The sequence below is a fragment of the Protopterus annectens genome, chromosome 14.part0, assembly GCF_019279795.1.
Source record: "Protopterus annectens isolate FY-2018-M chromosome 14.part0, PAN1.0, whole genome shotgun sequence".
NCBI lineage: Eukaryota > Metazoa > Chordata > Ceratodontiformes > Protopteridae > Protopterus > Protopterus annectens.
This window is the reverse complement of record NC_056748.1, coordinates 1053135397-1053152448: the sequence shown is the minus strand read 5'-3', so window position 1 is coordinate 1053152448 and position 17052 is coordinate 1053135397. Positions and strand designations below refer to the sequence as shown.

The window sequence follows — 17052 nt, the reverse complement described above, 5'->3', positions numbered from 1 at the left end:
AGCCTGACTCGCTGGCTTGGAGCCGGGTGTGGAATGCGAGCGCCCAATGGGCCACTTCTGGAAAGCAGAACTGGTGCTGCGGGTTGAACCGCTGCATGGTTTTTAACCCTTTTTGAGGTATTCCAACTAAAAATTTTCCCTTAGTAGCACTTGTGTTATCTAGTAGTACTACTCTTAGACTTTCCTCCCTTTACCCTCTTAGCTCTTTCAGTTTCTGACAAATATGGATGGACAATTTCCTACATTTTCTCCTGCCAGTCTGGTTGATATGGGCATTGTGAGACAGTGTTGCAAGTGCCTCAGGTACATGGACAACCCTCTACTACTACCACCTAGAAACACAATTTGTGAGAGATGCAATTAATCAAACACCTAGTGTCATTGCTCTCCCCAACAAACCAGTATATCTGACACTGAGAAGGATGGCAACATGAACATCACACCTCAAACACGACCCACACCTACACAACACACCCACATAAGCGGAGGTCCTCAACAAAAGCATACCCAAACAAAAGAGACTTTTGAGGCATGAATGTACACGAACTCCACTGCCCACCACACCACAAACAGTCCACACACCTGTGTCTCACAGCCGTTAAGACCTAAACATAAACCCAAGATATTAGTCATAGGAGACTCCATTGTGAGACACACAGATGTGCCCCTCACCAGGCTGGATAAGGAGAAAGTCATGGTTAGTTGTTTGTCGGGTGCCAGAATCTGCCATATCACCAATGCACTCAAGTCTCTCAACAGGCACTGTTATGACTCTGTCGCACTCCATGTTGGAGTGAATGATTTCAGATGCACCTCCCTGGATTATATGAAGAGAGACATGACTGAGCTTGCTGAGTATGTGCCCCAGGCAGGTATGTTCCTGGCCTTAAGTGGCATTCTACCATCAGCCAGAATGATACCTCAATACAAACAGAAAAAGACTGATTTAACAATTGGCTTAGTTTCTGGTATCCAAGGGGATCCAGTACCTGACAACCTGGGATGACATGTTTGACAAACCACGATGCTTTGCCAGAGATGGCCTGCATCTGTCTCCCTTGGGCTTCAGGCTCCTGGCAAAGGCTCTTGCATTCCCCATAGTGCTTTTTTAGGCAATGCCATGAGGTCAAAACTACCAACATGAAAATTTCATCAAAACATAAATTAAAGGTCATGCTGCTAAACACTAGGAGTCTAAACATGAAACTGCACTCATTGCAAACATTCTTAACTCCGGAAGAACCTGACATTTGGGCAGTCACAGAAACCTGATTCAAAGGTGCGGAGAGCATCATAGTCATACCAGGTTATTCATACTATCATTCATTCAGACCCCAAACCATGGGCAGCAAAACAAAATGAGGTGTAGTTGCAATACATGTAAAAGACTTACACACCTCTAGGCTGGTCAAACAGTATGACGCACAGGAAACATTCCAGATGCAGCTAACAAATGACAAGACCCCTATTCAAATCATAGCTAGCTATAGACTTCCAACTCTGACTTAAGATGCCCACTCCCCTATCTGGACCTCTTCGACTCTATCAAGATTCAACCCTTTACTCTGATCCTGGGTGGCTTCAACTATTCAACCATAGATTGGATGAAATACTCATGCCAAAAACAAATGCCCAGAGATTCCTTGATTTCGTCAATGCAAATGCCTTGGACCAGTTGGCTGACATCCCTACAAGAGGTGAAAGTATCTTGGACTTGGTATTAACCAACATGAGTAATCACTGCAGCACCCCTACAGTATCAAACTTCCTGGTAAGATCAGACCATAAGGCAGTCACTTTCAAAGTCACCATCTCTCCCGACCCCCCCCCCCCCCCAAGCTAGGGCAAAAAAAAAAACTTCTCCAAAGCCGATTACAACCTCCTGAGGGAAAGCAGCTTTACAGCACCCACCCCCTCCGTAGGAACTGGCACATATGTCCAAGCCTACACCAAAGTATTATATGAGCATTTATATAGCTGCATGGAATCAATTTACCAGACAGGACAAAATCATCCTCCTAAAGGAAGAGTAAACCTGTCTGGTGGACATCTACAATAAATAAACTATATAATAAAAAGAAAAAATGCTGTCCAAGACCAAGAAAGAGCAGGTCCCTAAATGGAAGCAATCTCTCCTTGGCCTGAACAAGCAACTAAATGCACTAGTAAAATCCTCCAAAGCAAAGTTTGAGTCTAAACTGGCCACATCTACTAAAGACAATCATAAGACCTTCTTCACATATGTCCGCAATCTCAAGGAAATCATCCAGATCTGCTTAGAATTGGTGTTGAAGAACACCACATACGCAAATGCTGTAGATATAGACAACCTGCTGGCAGACAGGTTCAGTGAAAACTCCACTCCTCCGTCCCCCCCATCAGTAAAACAGGACATCCCAGTACCTGCCCCCCTCCCCTTATCTCTAGGGAGCAAGTCATCACTGCCCTCTCAAATGCAAAACATACAGCCTCCATGGGACCCAATAACATCCCCGGCTGCATCCTACATGAACTCAGGCAGGAACTTGCAGCACCTTTAGGCACCCTATTCAACCAAAGCCTGAGTACCGGCTTCATCCCAGCCAAGTGGAGGACAGCTACTGTCATCCCTTTGCACAAAGGTGGAGCGTTCACCGATCCAGGAAATTATAGATCCATCAGCCTAACTAGCCTGATCTGCAAAGCCACGGAACGGATTATCATGGACCTCATTAACAAGGACATTGGCAACCTCCAGACACTTAATCCCATACAGTTTAGTTTTGTCAAGGGAAGGTCATGCCTGTTAAATATGGTTGTCTTCTTTGAGACAGTCACCAAGGCCATAGACAAGGGGAAGACGGTGCACACCGCCTACCTTGACCTGGCCAAACCTTCGATACTATTCCCTACTCAGGTATAATAGATAAACTCTCTCAGATAGGCATCAATCTACATGTTACCAGATGGGTAGCAAATGGGCTCATTGATAGAACCCACCTAGTCAAAATAGGGGAAGCCACCTCAAGTAGTACGGCCGTAACAAGCAGTGTACCCCAGGGATCGGTCTTGGGGCCTCTCCATGCAATCAGTTGTGTGGGACTTGGGCACCCAGGTTGATAGCAAACTGACTTTTGACCACCATATTGCCTCCGTTGTACGGAAAGCTTTCTACATGGCCCACCTCATTAGTAAGGGTATCTCATCCAGGGACAAAGTGGTCATAACATCCCTGTATTCTTCACATATAAGACCCATTATTAAGTACAATGCCCCTTTCGGCATACACCTCACAAAGCACATGCAACAGCTGAAGAGACCATAGAGGTTCCTCAGCCAAAGAGAATCCAGAGCCTCAAACATCTACCCTACACAGATAGGCTAAAAGCCCTGTCTCTCTACTCTACAGACTCCTCAGAGGTGACCTCTGTCTGGCACGCAAAGGAATCTCAGAGCCCACCCTGATGGGACTGCTGCATATCTGCAAGTCAAGCTCCATTCGAGTAACCTGCACGCGCAACCTCAACCTGGTCTGTGACATCAATAGGATTTGTTGGCGGGACAGATTTGTGTCCCAGAGACTCCCCTTTTGTGGAATAGACTCTCTCTCTCCATGTAAAGCAAAGTACCTCATTAAACCTTTTTAAGCGCAACCTGGATAAATGGATGGGGAACAGAAAATACCCCCCCCCCCGGGATTCCACCTGTGTCCCTGCAGGACAGTGGCATAGGGTGCTGACTCTTTGGAACATGGGCTAAATTCTTGGCTAGGCTTGTAACCGCTTCAGGGGCAATAGCCTAGTAACCTTCTATGATCTTATGATCCTAGTGGAAAGGAGTTCAGAGACATAGGGGAGATAAGAAAACACTTACTCGCACAAAAACGAGCAAATAAGTAAGACAGAAACTATTTAAATATCACCTGACAATTCAAGCGCTAGAAGATGTAGACCACCTCTTCGCGAAGCAGCAAACGAGATGTGAGGTAACAAGGAGAGCTGCATTGTGGGTAAGAGGAGGTAGCCAAGAGCTTTTTGGTTGCCACAAGCTTAGTACCGGCAGAGTTGGATCTGATGGATCAGATCTGGACCATATGTGAGGATGAGATGAAAAACTGACAATAACAGATTAAATATTTTAGTTTTCAAACAAAAACTGGTAAACAAGAACAGTCTACTGATCCTGACCTAAGATGCCTTAAAGAGAACTGTGATATTAAAATCTGAAAAGAAAAAAGAATTACAATTCTCAAAAAGAAAAATATAAATTTGCATTTCTCTGAAAAATGTTTACTACATAATCACAGTAACTTCAATTTTACCACATACAGCTACTTGAATCACTTGTGTTAAAAATGATATTCATAACAACTTGGCAGAAAAGAAACAAGAAAATATGTATAGAAAAGATGTACTTGTTATAAGCTTGAATGAATGTCTGCTTCTAGGTAAATGAGTATTAGGGCTGCATGCTCTTTACTCAAGGTATGTGCACACTTATCGCTTACCTGCTGAGGTCATGGTTGCTACTGCTGCGGTACTGTGCACTGTTACCCACATACTGAGCTTGCCCACCCCAGTTCTGGGCCCTCCGCCTCCAAAGTCCATGACGCTGAGGCTGTGGTTGAGCACATTTTCCTTGTCCTTCTTGACTGGCCATGTTTTCATACTCTGCTATAAAAATAAGAAATATAAGAGATACATTATAACTTGTACTAGAACTACATCCCACATTACATTACAAAGTTGCTTCACACGTGGAGAAGTAAAATAACCACAACAAAAAAAAGAAGACTGCCAGCACATAATACTATTTAAGTAAAATTTAAACTAAGGATCCAAAGCAAGAAATCAAGAAAAAGTTGAAGTCTAAGAAAAACATTTCAACTTCTTAAATTTACACTACCACTACATTCTCTTAAGGCAACAGCGAACGGTATTACTTTGAAAAACTACAACTCCAAGACAATTCAGAAAATGATGAATGCAAAAGAAGTTAGTAAGTATGACAAAAGCATTCATTAAAGAAAACAAAACACTTAAGAATAAACCTTAAAATTAAAAAAAATACTGAACTAGTGCATTAACGGAACAGTTCTCTACCTTACAATGTCATCTTTTCCCTGCCTTGTAGTCACGTTAAACAAAACGCCCTGCAGTCAAAAAGTACAGTTGTGTGCATTTACCATAAAAGTAGATGTTCGAGTATTTTCACTGTTGCAGTTATCACACTTGAGTTATCCTGCCAGGGGTAGCCCTCAGTTGGCCCGAATACCAGAGGCGGAGTATTTCTGCGTCGGTTGCTGTCATCAGTGGTATAAAAACAGGCAGTCGACGCCATTACATCAGTTTTTCTTGCCCGAAATGTCAGGAGCCCCCAAATAGGGAGCTAGGTTATGGTGGAATAGCACCACCAGTAGAAAGTAAATACCAAATAGCACTGTAAAGAGTGAGGAAGAGAGTAAGAGACAAGGGGGATGGAGGGTGGGGAAACCAGGACTGCAACAGTGAATACACTCAAACATCTACATTTATGGTAAGAGTACACAACTGTACGATATTCTTCATGTTTCACTGTTGCAGTCATCACAATTGGGTTGGTTCCCAAAGCTGAAGAAATGGATGGAGGCAGTCAAGAAGAGTTGGAGCTGGCTAGTATGCCCTGTAGGACTGCAGCTGCAAAGCCTGCCCTGGATTTGGAAAAGATAGGCAGCTGGTAATGCTTGGTGAAGGTATGAACAGAACTCCATGTTGCAGTCGTTAGGATGTCCCTGGTAGGGAGAAAAAAGTACAGTTTTGTACCTACCATAAATGTAGATGTTCGAGGATCCACATTGCTGCAGTCCTAACTATTGGGTAGTCCGCTGTCCAGTCGGCCCGAATACCAAAGTATATGGCTGACGTCGGTCAGGGCGCATTAGACTGACGTCAGTACGTCAGGGTACTAATGCGCATGACCGACGTCATATCCTCAGTCTTTTCTTGCCCCAGATGTCAGAAGACCCTGAAAAGATAAGGCCCAAAATCCAAAAACACCAAACATACCTGCACCAAAAATATGTACAATATATACAAACTCAGCTGAACATAACCTCACCTACACAACCACCCCTAACACAGGGGGGAAGGAGGGAGGGTAAATTGGACTGCAGCAATGTGGATCCTCGAACATCTACATTTATGGTAGGTACAAAACTGTACTATGTTCTTCATTCCACATTGCTGCAGTCCTAACTATTGGGTAGAATCCCAAAGCAGAGGTAAGGGAGGCTGGCAAATCATAAAGAAGCAGGAGCTGATAACATGCCTTGCAAAATGGCTGTTGCAAAACCAGCCCTAGACTTAGAATAGAGAGGAAGGTGGTAATGCTTAGAGAAAGTATGCACTGAACTCCAAGTAGCTGCCTCCAAAATATCCTTAGTTGCCACCCCCCTTAGAAAAGCTGTTGAAGTGGCAGTAGCCCTAGTGGAATGAGGCCTAATCCCAGCTGGAATCTCCTTGCCATGATGGGAATAACAAAATGCAATGCAAAACCCAATCCACCGAGAAATAGTTTGTTTTGACACAGGCTTGCCCTGAGAACTCAAAGCAAAAGAAACAAACAACTGCTGAGACTGCCTAAAATCCTTAGTCCTGCTCAAGTAATAACGCAATTGCCTGTGTACATCTAAAGTGTGCAAAATCTTTTCCCCTTTGTTTTGGGGATCTGCATAAAAGTAGGCAAATGAATAGTTTGGTTTAAAGCCACACTAGAAACCACTTTAGGCATAAAGGAAGGATTTACGTTATCATACCCTATCCTTATGAAAAATCAAAAAAGGCTCAACCGCCATAAGGGCCTGTAACTCAGATACCCTTCTTGCAGAAGTAATGGCCAACAAAAAAGCAGTCTTCCATGACAAGTATTTCAGTTCAGCAGTAGCTGCAGGCTCAAAAGGTTGTAGAGTAAGTTTCTCCAACACAAAATTGAGATCCCAAGCAGGAGTAGGAGCTCTACGTGGGGGTCTTATATTCTTTGCCCCTCTAAGAAATTGCTTGAACAAAGGATGTGAAAACAATGGTGGGTCACAATCATAGTGAGCTGAAATTGCTGCAGCATGAATCTTAATGGAAGAGAAAGACAAACCTTTGTCCAATAACTCAGTAAGATATTGAAGAGCCACACTCAAATTAGGCTCCGAAATCTCCAAATTCTTAGCTGCAGCCCAAAATAAAAATCTCTTCCATTTTTCTGCATACACTTTCCTTGTACTAGGTCTTCTGGCTTCCATAATCACATTTAAAACTTGTTGAGGAAGTTGAGACCTGCTGCCTTTTAAAACAGAATATGCCAGGCTGTTAGATGAAGAGAGTGAAGCTTGACATTGAGCAGACGACCGTCCTTCTGAGACAACAGATGTGGAATCAAGGGTAAAGGCCATGGGGGGTTCTTTACCAGACTCCTCAGTAATGGGTACCAGTGCTGCCGAGGCCAATCTGGAGCTATTAAAATCATCCTTGGCTTGTCTTGTCTGACCTTTAGAAGCACCTTTGGAAGAAGAGCATCCACTTTCCAAGCTGTGTGATGAAACCTCTTTGTGCAAAACTTTGGCAGCTGGTGGTTTAGTGGAGAAGCGAACAGATCTATGTCTGGAGTTCCCCAGAACACTGTCAACTTTTGAAATACATGAAGATCCAGTTTCCACTCGTGGGGATCCATGATTTGTCTGCTTAACACATCTGCTAAGGAGTTCTGTGCTCCCGGCAGAAACCTTGCCTGAAGAGTTAGTTGCAAGCTTAGCGCAGTCTCCCATAAAATCATTGCTTGCCTGCACAATGGGTAAGAATGTGTTCCCCCTTGTTTGTTGATGTACCACATGACAGTTGTGTTGTCTGTTAGAATCAACACCTGCCCTGGAAGAAGTAACTTCTTGAAAGCCATTAATGCAAACTGGACTGCTAACATCTCCTTCATGTTGATATGTAGATGCTGTAGTCTGGCAGGCCACTTGTCTTGTATCCACTTTCCATTTAGATGAGCTCCCCAAGCAATGTCTGAGGCATCTGTCGTTAGAATTTGACTCGCCTCTGGCCGGGTCACAGAGAGTCCCTTGTTTAGGTGACATTCCTGAGCCCACCACAAAAATTCCTTTCGAATGCAAGGTATTATTTGAATGACAGTGTCCAAATCCTGGCAGTGCTGTGTCCATACATTTTTGAGATACCATGGTAGCTTCCTCATATGCAGTTTGGCATTGGGAAGCACCAGAATACAAGATGCCATGAACCCTAAGGCTTGAAGGACTGTCCTTGCAGTCAGCCCGGACCGAAGAGATAGTTGATGGAAGTAACTGGAAAGATTCTTTTGTTTGTCCGGGGTTAAAAAGGCCATCTGGGCTGCTGTATTCAGTCTCACACCCAGAAAGCACATGTCTTGAGAGGGTACTAGACTGGACTTTATTTCGTTCACAGAATACCCTAGGCATCTTAGCACTGCTATGACATATTCCAAATGCTGTAGAAGGTCTTCCTTTTCTTGAGCCAGAATCAGGCAATCGTCCAAGTAAGGATAGATTTGAATTCCTTTTAGCCTGAAGTAAGCTATCACTGGAGCCAGAACCTTTGTGAATACTCTGGGCGCAGTAGATAAGCCAAAGGGCAATGCAGAGAACTGATAATGAGAATTTCCAGCTCGAAAACGCAGATACTTTCTGCAACTTAGTCTTATAGGCACATGAAGGTAAGCTTCCTTGAGATCTAAAGTTACCATCCAGTGATTCTTGCCCAGCAGAGGTAAAAGCTGTTGTAACGTCAACATTTTGAACTTGGGAATGTCCAGATAAGTGTTGAGGATAGATAAATCCAAAATTGGTCTCCACGTGTTCCCCTTCTTTGGTACTAGGAACAGGCGAGAATAAAATCCTAGGCCCCTTTCTGGCACAGGAACCGGCTGAATAGCCCCTATTTGGAGCAACTGAGAAATTTGCTTGTGAGCCTCTTGTCTTTGTAGAGGAGGAATGTCTGGCATGCCTTTGAAAGGAGGCAAGGTATGGAAATAAAACCTGTAACCGTGGTGAATAATATCCAGAACCCATTTGTCTTGGGTAATTAAATCCCAATTTTCTTTGAAAAGAGACAGTCTTCCTCCTAGAGGTGCCGCCAGGCGAGAGGGTACTGGCAGCTGAAAAGGCAGGTCATTGGGTCTGCTTACGAAAGGACTGACCCCTGCCCTCACTAGAAGTCTGAGCAGGTGAACTCCCTGTCCTAGGCCTAAAAGCACCCTGAGCTCTGCCCCTACCACGTCTAGACCTACCTCTAGACTGGGAATCATAAGCAGGATAAGTCCATCCCTTAGCAGGCCAATTTCTACTAAACTTCGGAGGCTGTACCTGCAAAAAATCCTTAACAGTTTGCATAGACTTAGCCTTGTCCTCCATCTTCTTTAAAACTGCTTCCACAGGCGAACCAAACAACACATCAGACTGTAAAGGAGCATCCAAAATCCTTGTCTTAACATGCTCAGCTAAGTTCTGATCTCTCAACCAGGCGTGCCTACGAAGAACAGAACCAGTGGCAGCCACCCTGGAGGAGGCCTGCACAGCATCAAAACCACATTGCAAGGAATGTTTACCCACCTGTTCAGACACATGAACTAAATCCTGCAACTCTTTACAGTCAATACCTTCCGCCAGAGCATCCACCTTAGATTTCAACTGTGAAAGAAGATAATTCTGATATTTTAACATGTGAAACTGACAATTCAACGCCCTCATGGCTAAAGTGGAAGAAGTATACACTTTCTTTCCCCATCTATCCAAAGCCCTTGCCTCTTTATCAGGAGGGACAGGATTTTTAACAACTGAGGCCTTTACACCTTTAGGCCCCTGAGAGACAGTTTCCGGGTCAGCCCTAGGACTCTTAAAAAGATACTTATGAGCTTCAGGCACCCTATAATACCTATCCGGTTTAACTGGAGCAGGAGGCAAAGAATCAGGATTCAGGGAAGCCTCTGCAAAAACATCTTCCACCACATTCAAAACAGGAGGTATAGCTAAAGGCCTATGCTGGGGTAAAAACAAGAACTCCCTAAGCCTTTTCCTGGAATCAGAGAAATCTTGGCCTTCCCATTTAAAATGCTCCCTCATGGAATGCAAAGTCTCTGAAAATGAAAAATCCTCAGGAGGAGAAGCTGAAGGAGTAGAATCATCCACATCAGAATCAGAATAAGTAGGGAACTCCTGCAAGTCTTCAGCCGAAGACTCAGAAGCCTCCGAGCATTGCTCAAAACTCTCAAACTCAGGTTCCACCCTAGGCCTCTTATCAGGAGGGGGCATAGAACCCCTTATCATAGTAATCAAATCTTCTGCCATTTTAAGCATATGTTTCTTAGGCAAAGACCCTGAAGCACTAGGAGAAACCCCCACTGAAGCAAAACTTGGCCTGCCCCTTAAGGAAGCCTTGGGAACAGAAGGGGAGGCCCTAACCACCTTAGGAAGTGAGGGAAGAACAGCCACCTGAGAAGCCCCCTCAGCCTGGCCTACTTCCTGAGAGGAAACATCCTGCAACAGTAAAGTCTCTCCCTGAGACTCCAAAGAAACACCTGGCAAAACCTCTGGCTCCACTGAGCCCTCTAAAGAACCGACGTCTGGGACTGTCGGTTCTTCCCCTCTAGGCTTTGCTGTTTTGTCCTTGCGTTTTTTAGCCGAAGCCGGCGTCGGAGCATCCAACGGCATTTTATAGTTACAACGCTTCCCAAACACTAACCTGGCACAGTCTAACCTTCTCTTAATAGTGCGTTTGTTAAATCTAGCACAAGAGCGGCATCCAACAACGTCGTGCTCAGGCCCTAAACAAGGTATACACAAAGTATGGTAATCCCTATGAGGTATCTGTTTCCCACAAGAAATACAGTTATTTACTTTTTCTGACATCCGGTTAAATACTGAGGCAAGAAAAAACCAAAATAATCCCCAACGGGGTACTTAGCCAACTTTGATTCGGTCTGAAACTCTGACTTCAGAAACTTTCAGAACGCCAACCTGCACTCGCAAAATTGCTTCTGCATCGGACCATGCGGCAAAAAAGACTGAGGATATGACGTCGGTCATGCGCATTAGTACCCTGACGTACTGACGTCAGTCTAATGTGCCCTGACCGACGTCAGCCATATACTTTGGTATTCGGGCCGACTGGACAGCGGACTACCCAATAGTTAGGACTGCAGCAATGTGGAATGAAGAACATCTGCAGACGTGGAAGTTGCCCTAGTGGAATGTGGTTTCTCGTGGCGTTTGTTACAGAAATAGATACAGTGTGCTATCCATTTGGAAATGGTTTGTCTTGATATGGCCTTTCCCACTGCCCCTGCTGCAAAGCTGACTAGTAAGTGGTCAGTTTTCCTAAAGGGCTTAGTCCTATCCAGGTAGAATCTGAGCTGTCTGTGCACATCTAGAGTGCAGAATCCTTTCTCCCTTATTTTATTTATATGTTTAGGGAAAAAGGTAGGCATGAAAAATTATGAAGGGTTCCACAGCTATGAGTGCTTGTAGCTCAGACACTCTTCTAGCTGAAGTGATGGCCAGAAGCAAGGCTGATTTCCAAGAGAGGAATTTTAACTCTGCTGAAGCTGGAGGCTCAAAGGGGGGGGGGGTAGCATGAGCTTTTCCAACACAAAGTTAAGGTCCCAAGCAGGGGTAGGGGCTCTTCTGGGTGACCTTAAGTTGTTAGCCCCTCTAAGGAACTGCTTGATGAGAGGGTGTGAAAAGAGCAGTGGCTCTGTGCTGTAATAAGCAGAGATGGCAGAGGCATGGATCTTAATAGAAGTGAAGGATAGGCCCCTGTGAAGTAGGTCTGCTAGGTAATCCAGGATGAGAGGTAAGGAGTGCTTGGGCTGGTTCAGCTCCTTTAGCCTGGATCCAAAAGCAATACCTTTTCCACTTGTCAGCATAGGGTTTTCTAGTGTTTGGTCATCTGGCTTCATGTATAGCATCCAGGACTTGCTTGCTTAGGCTGGCCACTGGAGGAGAGGTCAAGGAATACGCCAGGCTGCCAGATTCAGGGTCTGCAATTGTGGATGCAAGAACTCTCCCTTCTGCTGGGTCAGGAGAGTTGGAATCTGAGGTAGGTGCCATGGAGGCAATGGAGACAGGCTGCACAGTACTGGGTACCAGTGTTGGCATGGCCAACCTGGGGCAATCAGGATTGCCCTTGGTCTTTCCTCCCTTATTTTGAGTAATACCCTTGGAAGAAGAGGTAGAGGGGGAAATGCATAGATTGAGAGGTTTACCCATTGGAAGGATAGGGCATTCCCTTTCCAGGCCTTGCTGTGAGGTTCCCTGGTGCAGAATTTGCTGAGCTGGTAGTTGTTGTGGGAAGCAAATAGGTCCACCTTCGGGGTACCCCATGTGTGGGTTATGAAGCTGAATGTGTTGGGGTTTAATTGCCACTTGTGTGGGTCTAGGAGATTTCTGCTTAAGTTGTCTGCCAGAGAGTTTTGGTTGTCTGGCAGGAATTGTGCTAGCAGGTGAATATGCATGGCTGAAGCCGTATGCCAAAGGGTCATATAGCTAGCCTGCAGAGTGGGTAAGCGTGGGTTCCTCCCTGATTGTTGATGTACCACATCACTGTGGTGTTGTCTGTTTTCACAAGCAGAGGCCCCGGAGAGAGTAGGGTCTGAAAGCTGTCACAGCATGCTGAATAGCTAGCATCTCTTTTTGGTTGATGTGCAGATGAATTTGATTTGGGCTCCAGTGGCGCTGAATGCACCTGCCGTCCAGGTGTGCACCCCAGGCATAGTCTGTGGTTAGGGTCTGGACGGTGTGGGGTTGTGAAAGGAGAAGTCCTTTGTTGTGGTCACATACTGCTGCCCACCAAAGATACTCTTGCCTTAGACAAGGTATCATAGGTAAAATAGTTTCCAGGTCCTGAGAATGTTGACACCAAAGGCTTTTTAAGTACCACTGAAGTTTCCTCATATGCAGTCTGGCATATGGAATTAGTAGAATGCAGGAGGCCATGAACCCTACAGCCTGCAGGATTTTCCTTGCGGATAACTGGGTTCTGGTGGCCAGTTGAGAGAAGTAGCCTGTCAGATAGGGCTCGTTTTAATGGAGTAAGGAATGTCATCTGGAATGCTGTGTCCAGGCCTGCTCCCAGGAATACAATTTTCTAACTGGGGACTAGTTTGGATTTCTTTTCGTTTACAGTGTACCCCAGTGAGGTCAGTAGGTCCTTTACAAATGTCAGGTGCTGCAACAGCTTTTCCTGACTGTCTGCCTGAATCAGGCAGTCATCAAAGTAGGGGTAAATTTGAATATTTCCTTGTGTACAAAAAGCAATGGCTGGAGCCAGGCACTTTGTGAAGACTCTGGGAGCAGTGGACAAACCAAAGGGAAGTGCAGAAAACTGATGATGCATAGATCCTGCCCTGAAATGTAGGTATTTCCTGCAAGAGTCTCTGATTGAGATGTGCAGATAGGCCTCTTTTTAGATCTACAGTGGCTAACCAGGCATCTTTGGACAGCATAGAAAGAAGCTGCTGAAGGGTGAGCATTTTGAATTTTGGTACCACCAGGAAGGTGTTAGAATGGATAGATCTAGAATTGGTCACCAGCTGCCCTCTTTTCCTGGGTACCGGGAAAAGTCTGGATTAGAAACCTTGGCCTATACCTGCAAGAACAGGTAATTGCCCTCATGGAAAGCAGGGAATGAACTTGGTTTTGTGTCTCTGCCCACTGGTTTGGAGGAAGGTCTGGGAACCCTTTTGGGGTTGGCAGTGTATGGAAATAAAATTTGTACCCCTGGGACACTATGTTGAGGCCTCATCGATCGCTGATGATGGAGGCCCAGTTTTTTGCATGGGAAGCAAGTTTTCCTCCTAGGGGCACAAGCAGGTGGGCAGAGAAGAGGTGGAGTTGAAAAGTCATTGTGAATTCTTTCCATAAGGGGGTGGGCTTAGTACTCTGTTTTAGAAGTGGAGGTACTCCATTGTTTAGATCTCTGCATTCCTTGGGACTGCTGTCACGTGGGGGTGGGGTGGGTCTGCTTTCTCTAGGTCTAGTCTGAGCCGGCCTTGAGGGGGCTAGAAAGGACCAGTGTTTTGAGGGGCAATGCCTATTGAATCTCGGAGGCTGGACTTGCAAAAAGTCTGTCTGCATAGATTTAGCTTTTTCTTCCATCTTTTTTAAAATATCTTCTGCCTTGGTACCAAACAGATTGTCTTTGTCCAGTGGTGTGTCCAATAATTTTAATTTGACATGGTCTGGCAAGGTCTGTTCCTTAAGCCAAGTATGCCTTCTAAGTACAGAACCTGTGACTGCTGCCCTGCAGGATGCCTCTAGAGCATCAAACCCACATTGCAGGGTATGCTTAGTAACTTGACTTGCAGAATGCATAAGCTCCTGTAATTCTTTACTTTCTGCACAGTCTGAAAAGTTAGATAATTTTTGTTCAATAAGTTCCATAGTATGTTGCTGGTATTTCAGCATGTGGAACTGACAATTTAAAGCTCTAATGGCAAGAGTTGCAGTGGTGTATACTTTTTTACCCCATCTGTCTAAAGCTCAGGAATCCCTATCCGAAGAGGTGGGATTCTTAGCTGTGGCTGCTTTTATTCCTTTAGGTCCTTGGGAGATGACCTCTGGGTCAGCAGTAGGATTTTTGAAAAGAATTTTGTATGAGTCAGGGACTCTGTAATACCTGTCAGGTTTCCTGGAAGCAGGAGGTAGAGTATTAGGAGTTAAACTGGATTCCATTAAAACATCATCCACAACATCCAGAACAGGAGGAAGCGTCTGTGCTTGGTAAATCTAAAAATTCCCTGAGTCTCTTTTTGGACTGAGGATAATCCTGGCATTCCCAATGGAAATGCTCTCTCAAGGTATGTAGGGTTTCACCAAAAGAAAAATGCTCTGGAGAAGAGGCAGAAGGAATGGATTCCTCTGCATCTGAAGCCTCATAAGCAGATAAGGGCATGTCTTCATAATCAGAAACCTCAGAGTCGTCGGACTCTTGGTCAGATAAAGCTGCTGGGGGCAAGTCTCTTTTTCTTTTAGAAGGTGTAGGGTGGCTTCCTCTAATCAGCATGATAAGGTCTTCCAACATTTTAAGCATTTGAGATTGAGGCATGGAAGCAGGTGCTTTTGCTAGGGTCGTCGGTTTTGTAGGCGTAGTTCATACCCTGGGCCTTAGAAATGCAGTAGTTTTAAAAAGAACTGAAGACGCGAAAGACGTCGATGGTTTGTGTCAAATATTGGTAGTGCGAAGAAAGTACAGTTGTGTACAGTTACAGAGTGTATTCACTGTTGCAGTCATTACATTTGGGTAACCTGCTGGCAGGTTGCCCTCAGTCGGCCTGATTAACAAAGTCTTGGATCCTGCATCAGTTGCTGTCCCTTCTTCCATGACGTCAGGTTTTCAGGGGTATAAAACATGCAGCTGACACCATTACAACAGTTTTTCTTGCCCCAGATGTCAGGTGCCCCCCAAATGGGGAGCAAAATATATATATGTATATAATTTAAAATACAAAAAATATACCTCCAAAAAAAAACAAATACACCAAAAAGGCTTTTATGCATAGTAAAAGAAGTAGAGGTATAGTAAGAGAAAAACAGGGGGCTGGAGGGTAGGTAACCAGGACTGCAACAGTGAATACACTCGAACATCTACATTTATGGTAAGTGTACACAACTGTACTATGTTCTTCGTGTTTCACCGTTGCAGTCATTACATTTGTGTAGATTCCCAAAGCTATGGTTGGGAGCATGGATTTATACAGCATTAGGAGCAGCTATAAGACCTTGCAGGACAGCAGTGGCAAAGCCAGCTCTGGATTTAGAGATGAGAGGTAAATGGTAATGTTTGGTGAACGTATGAACTGAGATCCAGGTAGCAGCTTCTAGAATTGTCTCTGGTAGGAACCCCTCTGAGAAAGGCTGCAGAAGTAGATGAAGCCCTGGTGGAATGAGATCTGATCCCCTTGGGGATAGGTTTACCATGGTGCATACAGCAGAAATGAATACAATGGCTTATCGATTTGGAAATAGTCTGCTTTAAAATAGCCTTTCCCTCTGCTCCTGCAGCAAATGCCACTAATAGTTGTTCAGATTTTCTTAGAGATTTTGTCCTGTAAGTAAAATCTAAGTTGTCTGTGTACATCCAATGAATGCAGAATCTGCTCACCCTTGTTCTGTGGATTAGGAAAGAAAGTTGGCAGATGAATTGTCTGATTAAGAGCCACAACTGATACCACCTTAGGCATGAAAGATGGATTAGTCCTGAGAGAAACCCTGTCCGCATGAAAAATAATGAAAGGCTCCACTGCCATAAGAGCCTGTAATTCAGAAATCCTTCTAGCTGAAGTGACTGCTAAAAGGAAAGCTGTTTTCCAGGAGAGAAATTTTAGGTCTGCAGTAGCAGCTGGCTCAAAAGGAGGGAGAGTGAGTTTTTCCAAAACAAAATTGAGGTCCCATGCAGGGGTTGGCTTTCTCCTGGGAGGTCTTAAGTTTTTGGCCCCTCTGAGATACTGCTTTAGCAGAGGATGAGAGAAGAGGGGAGGGTTCTGTGTTGTAATGAGCTGAAATGGCAGAGGCATGGATTTTTATGTAAGAAAAAGATAGGCCCTTGTGAAGCATCTCAGTTAAGTAGTGCAGAATCTGAGAAATATTGGGCATTGCTGTGCTTATTCCTTGTGATTGGTTACAGGCACAAAATCTTTTCCATTTGTCAGCATAAGATTTTCTAGTACTAGGCCTTCTAGCCTCCAAAATGACATCCATCACAGGTTTACTGAGGGATGCCAAGGGTGAAATTAGATGATTAGCCACGCTGCAAGACTCAAAGTTTGGAGCTGTGCAGAATTTGGTAGTTCTGCTGAGACAGTAGGTAAGGCTTCTGAGGCAGATGCCATGGAGGAAGGTGTGACACATTGTGCAGGAGTGGGTACTAGTGTTGGCGAGGCCAGTCTGGAGCAATCAGAATCATTTTTGGTTTGTCCTGTCTGACTTTTAGTAGAACTTTGGAGAGCAGAGGCAGAGGGGAAAAAGCATAGACTGATAAAGCATCCACTTTCCAAGCTTTTTTGTGTTGAATTCTT

General features: G+C 44.7%; 1 protein-coding gene across 5 annotated transcripts in view; it reads right to left on the bottom strand.

Moving 5' to 3' along the window:
- Positions 1-17052, bottom strand: part of CCSER2 (coiled-coil serine rich protein 2) — a 1462971-nt gene that overhangs the window by 941365 nt on the left and 504554 nt on the right. For 4 of the 5 annotated variants that reach the window (XM_044056871.1, XM_044056872.1, XM_044056868.1 and 1 more), the window contains exon 5: positions 4487-4652. In XM_044056871.1, coding sequence (XP_043912806.1) covers positions 4487-4652 — 166 coding nt within the window. The remainder of the gene's footprint in view (positions 1-4486; positions 4653-17052) is intronic. The other variant, XM_044056869.1, reaches the window with a different exon arrangement.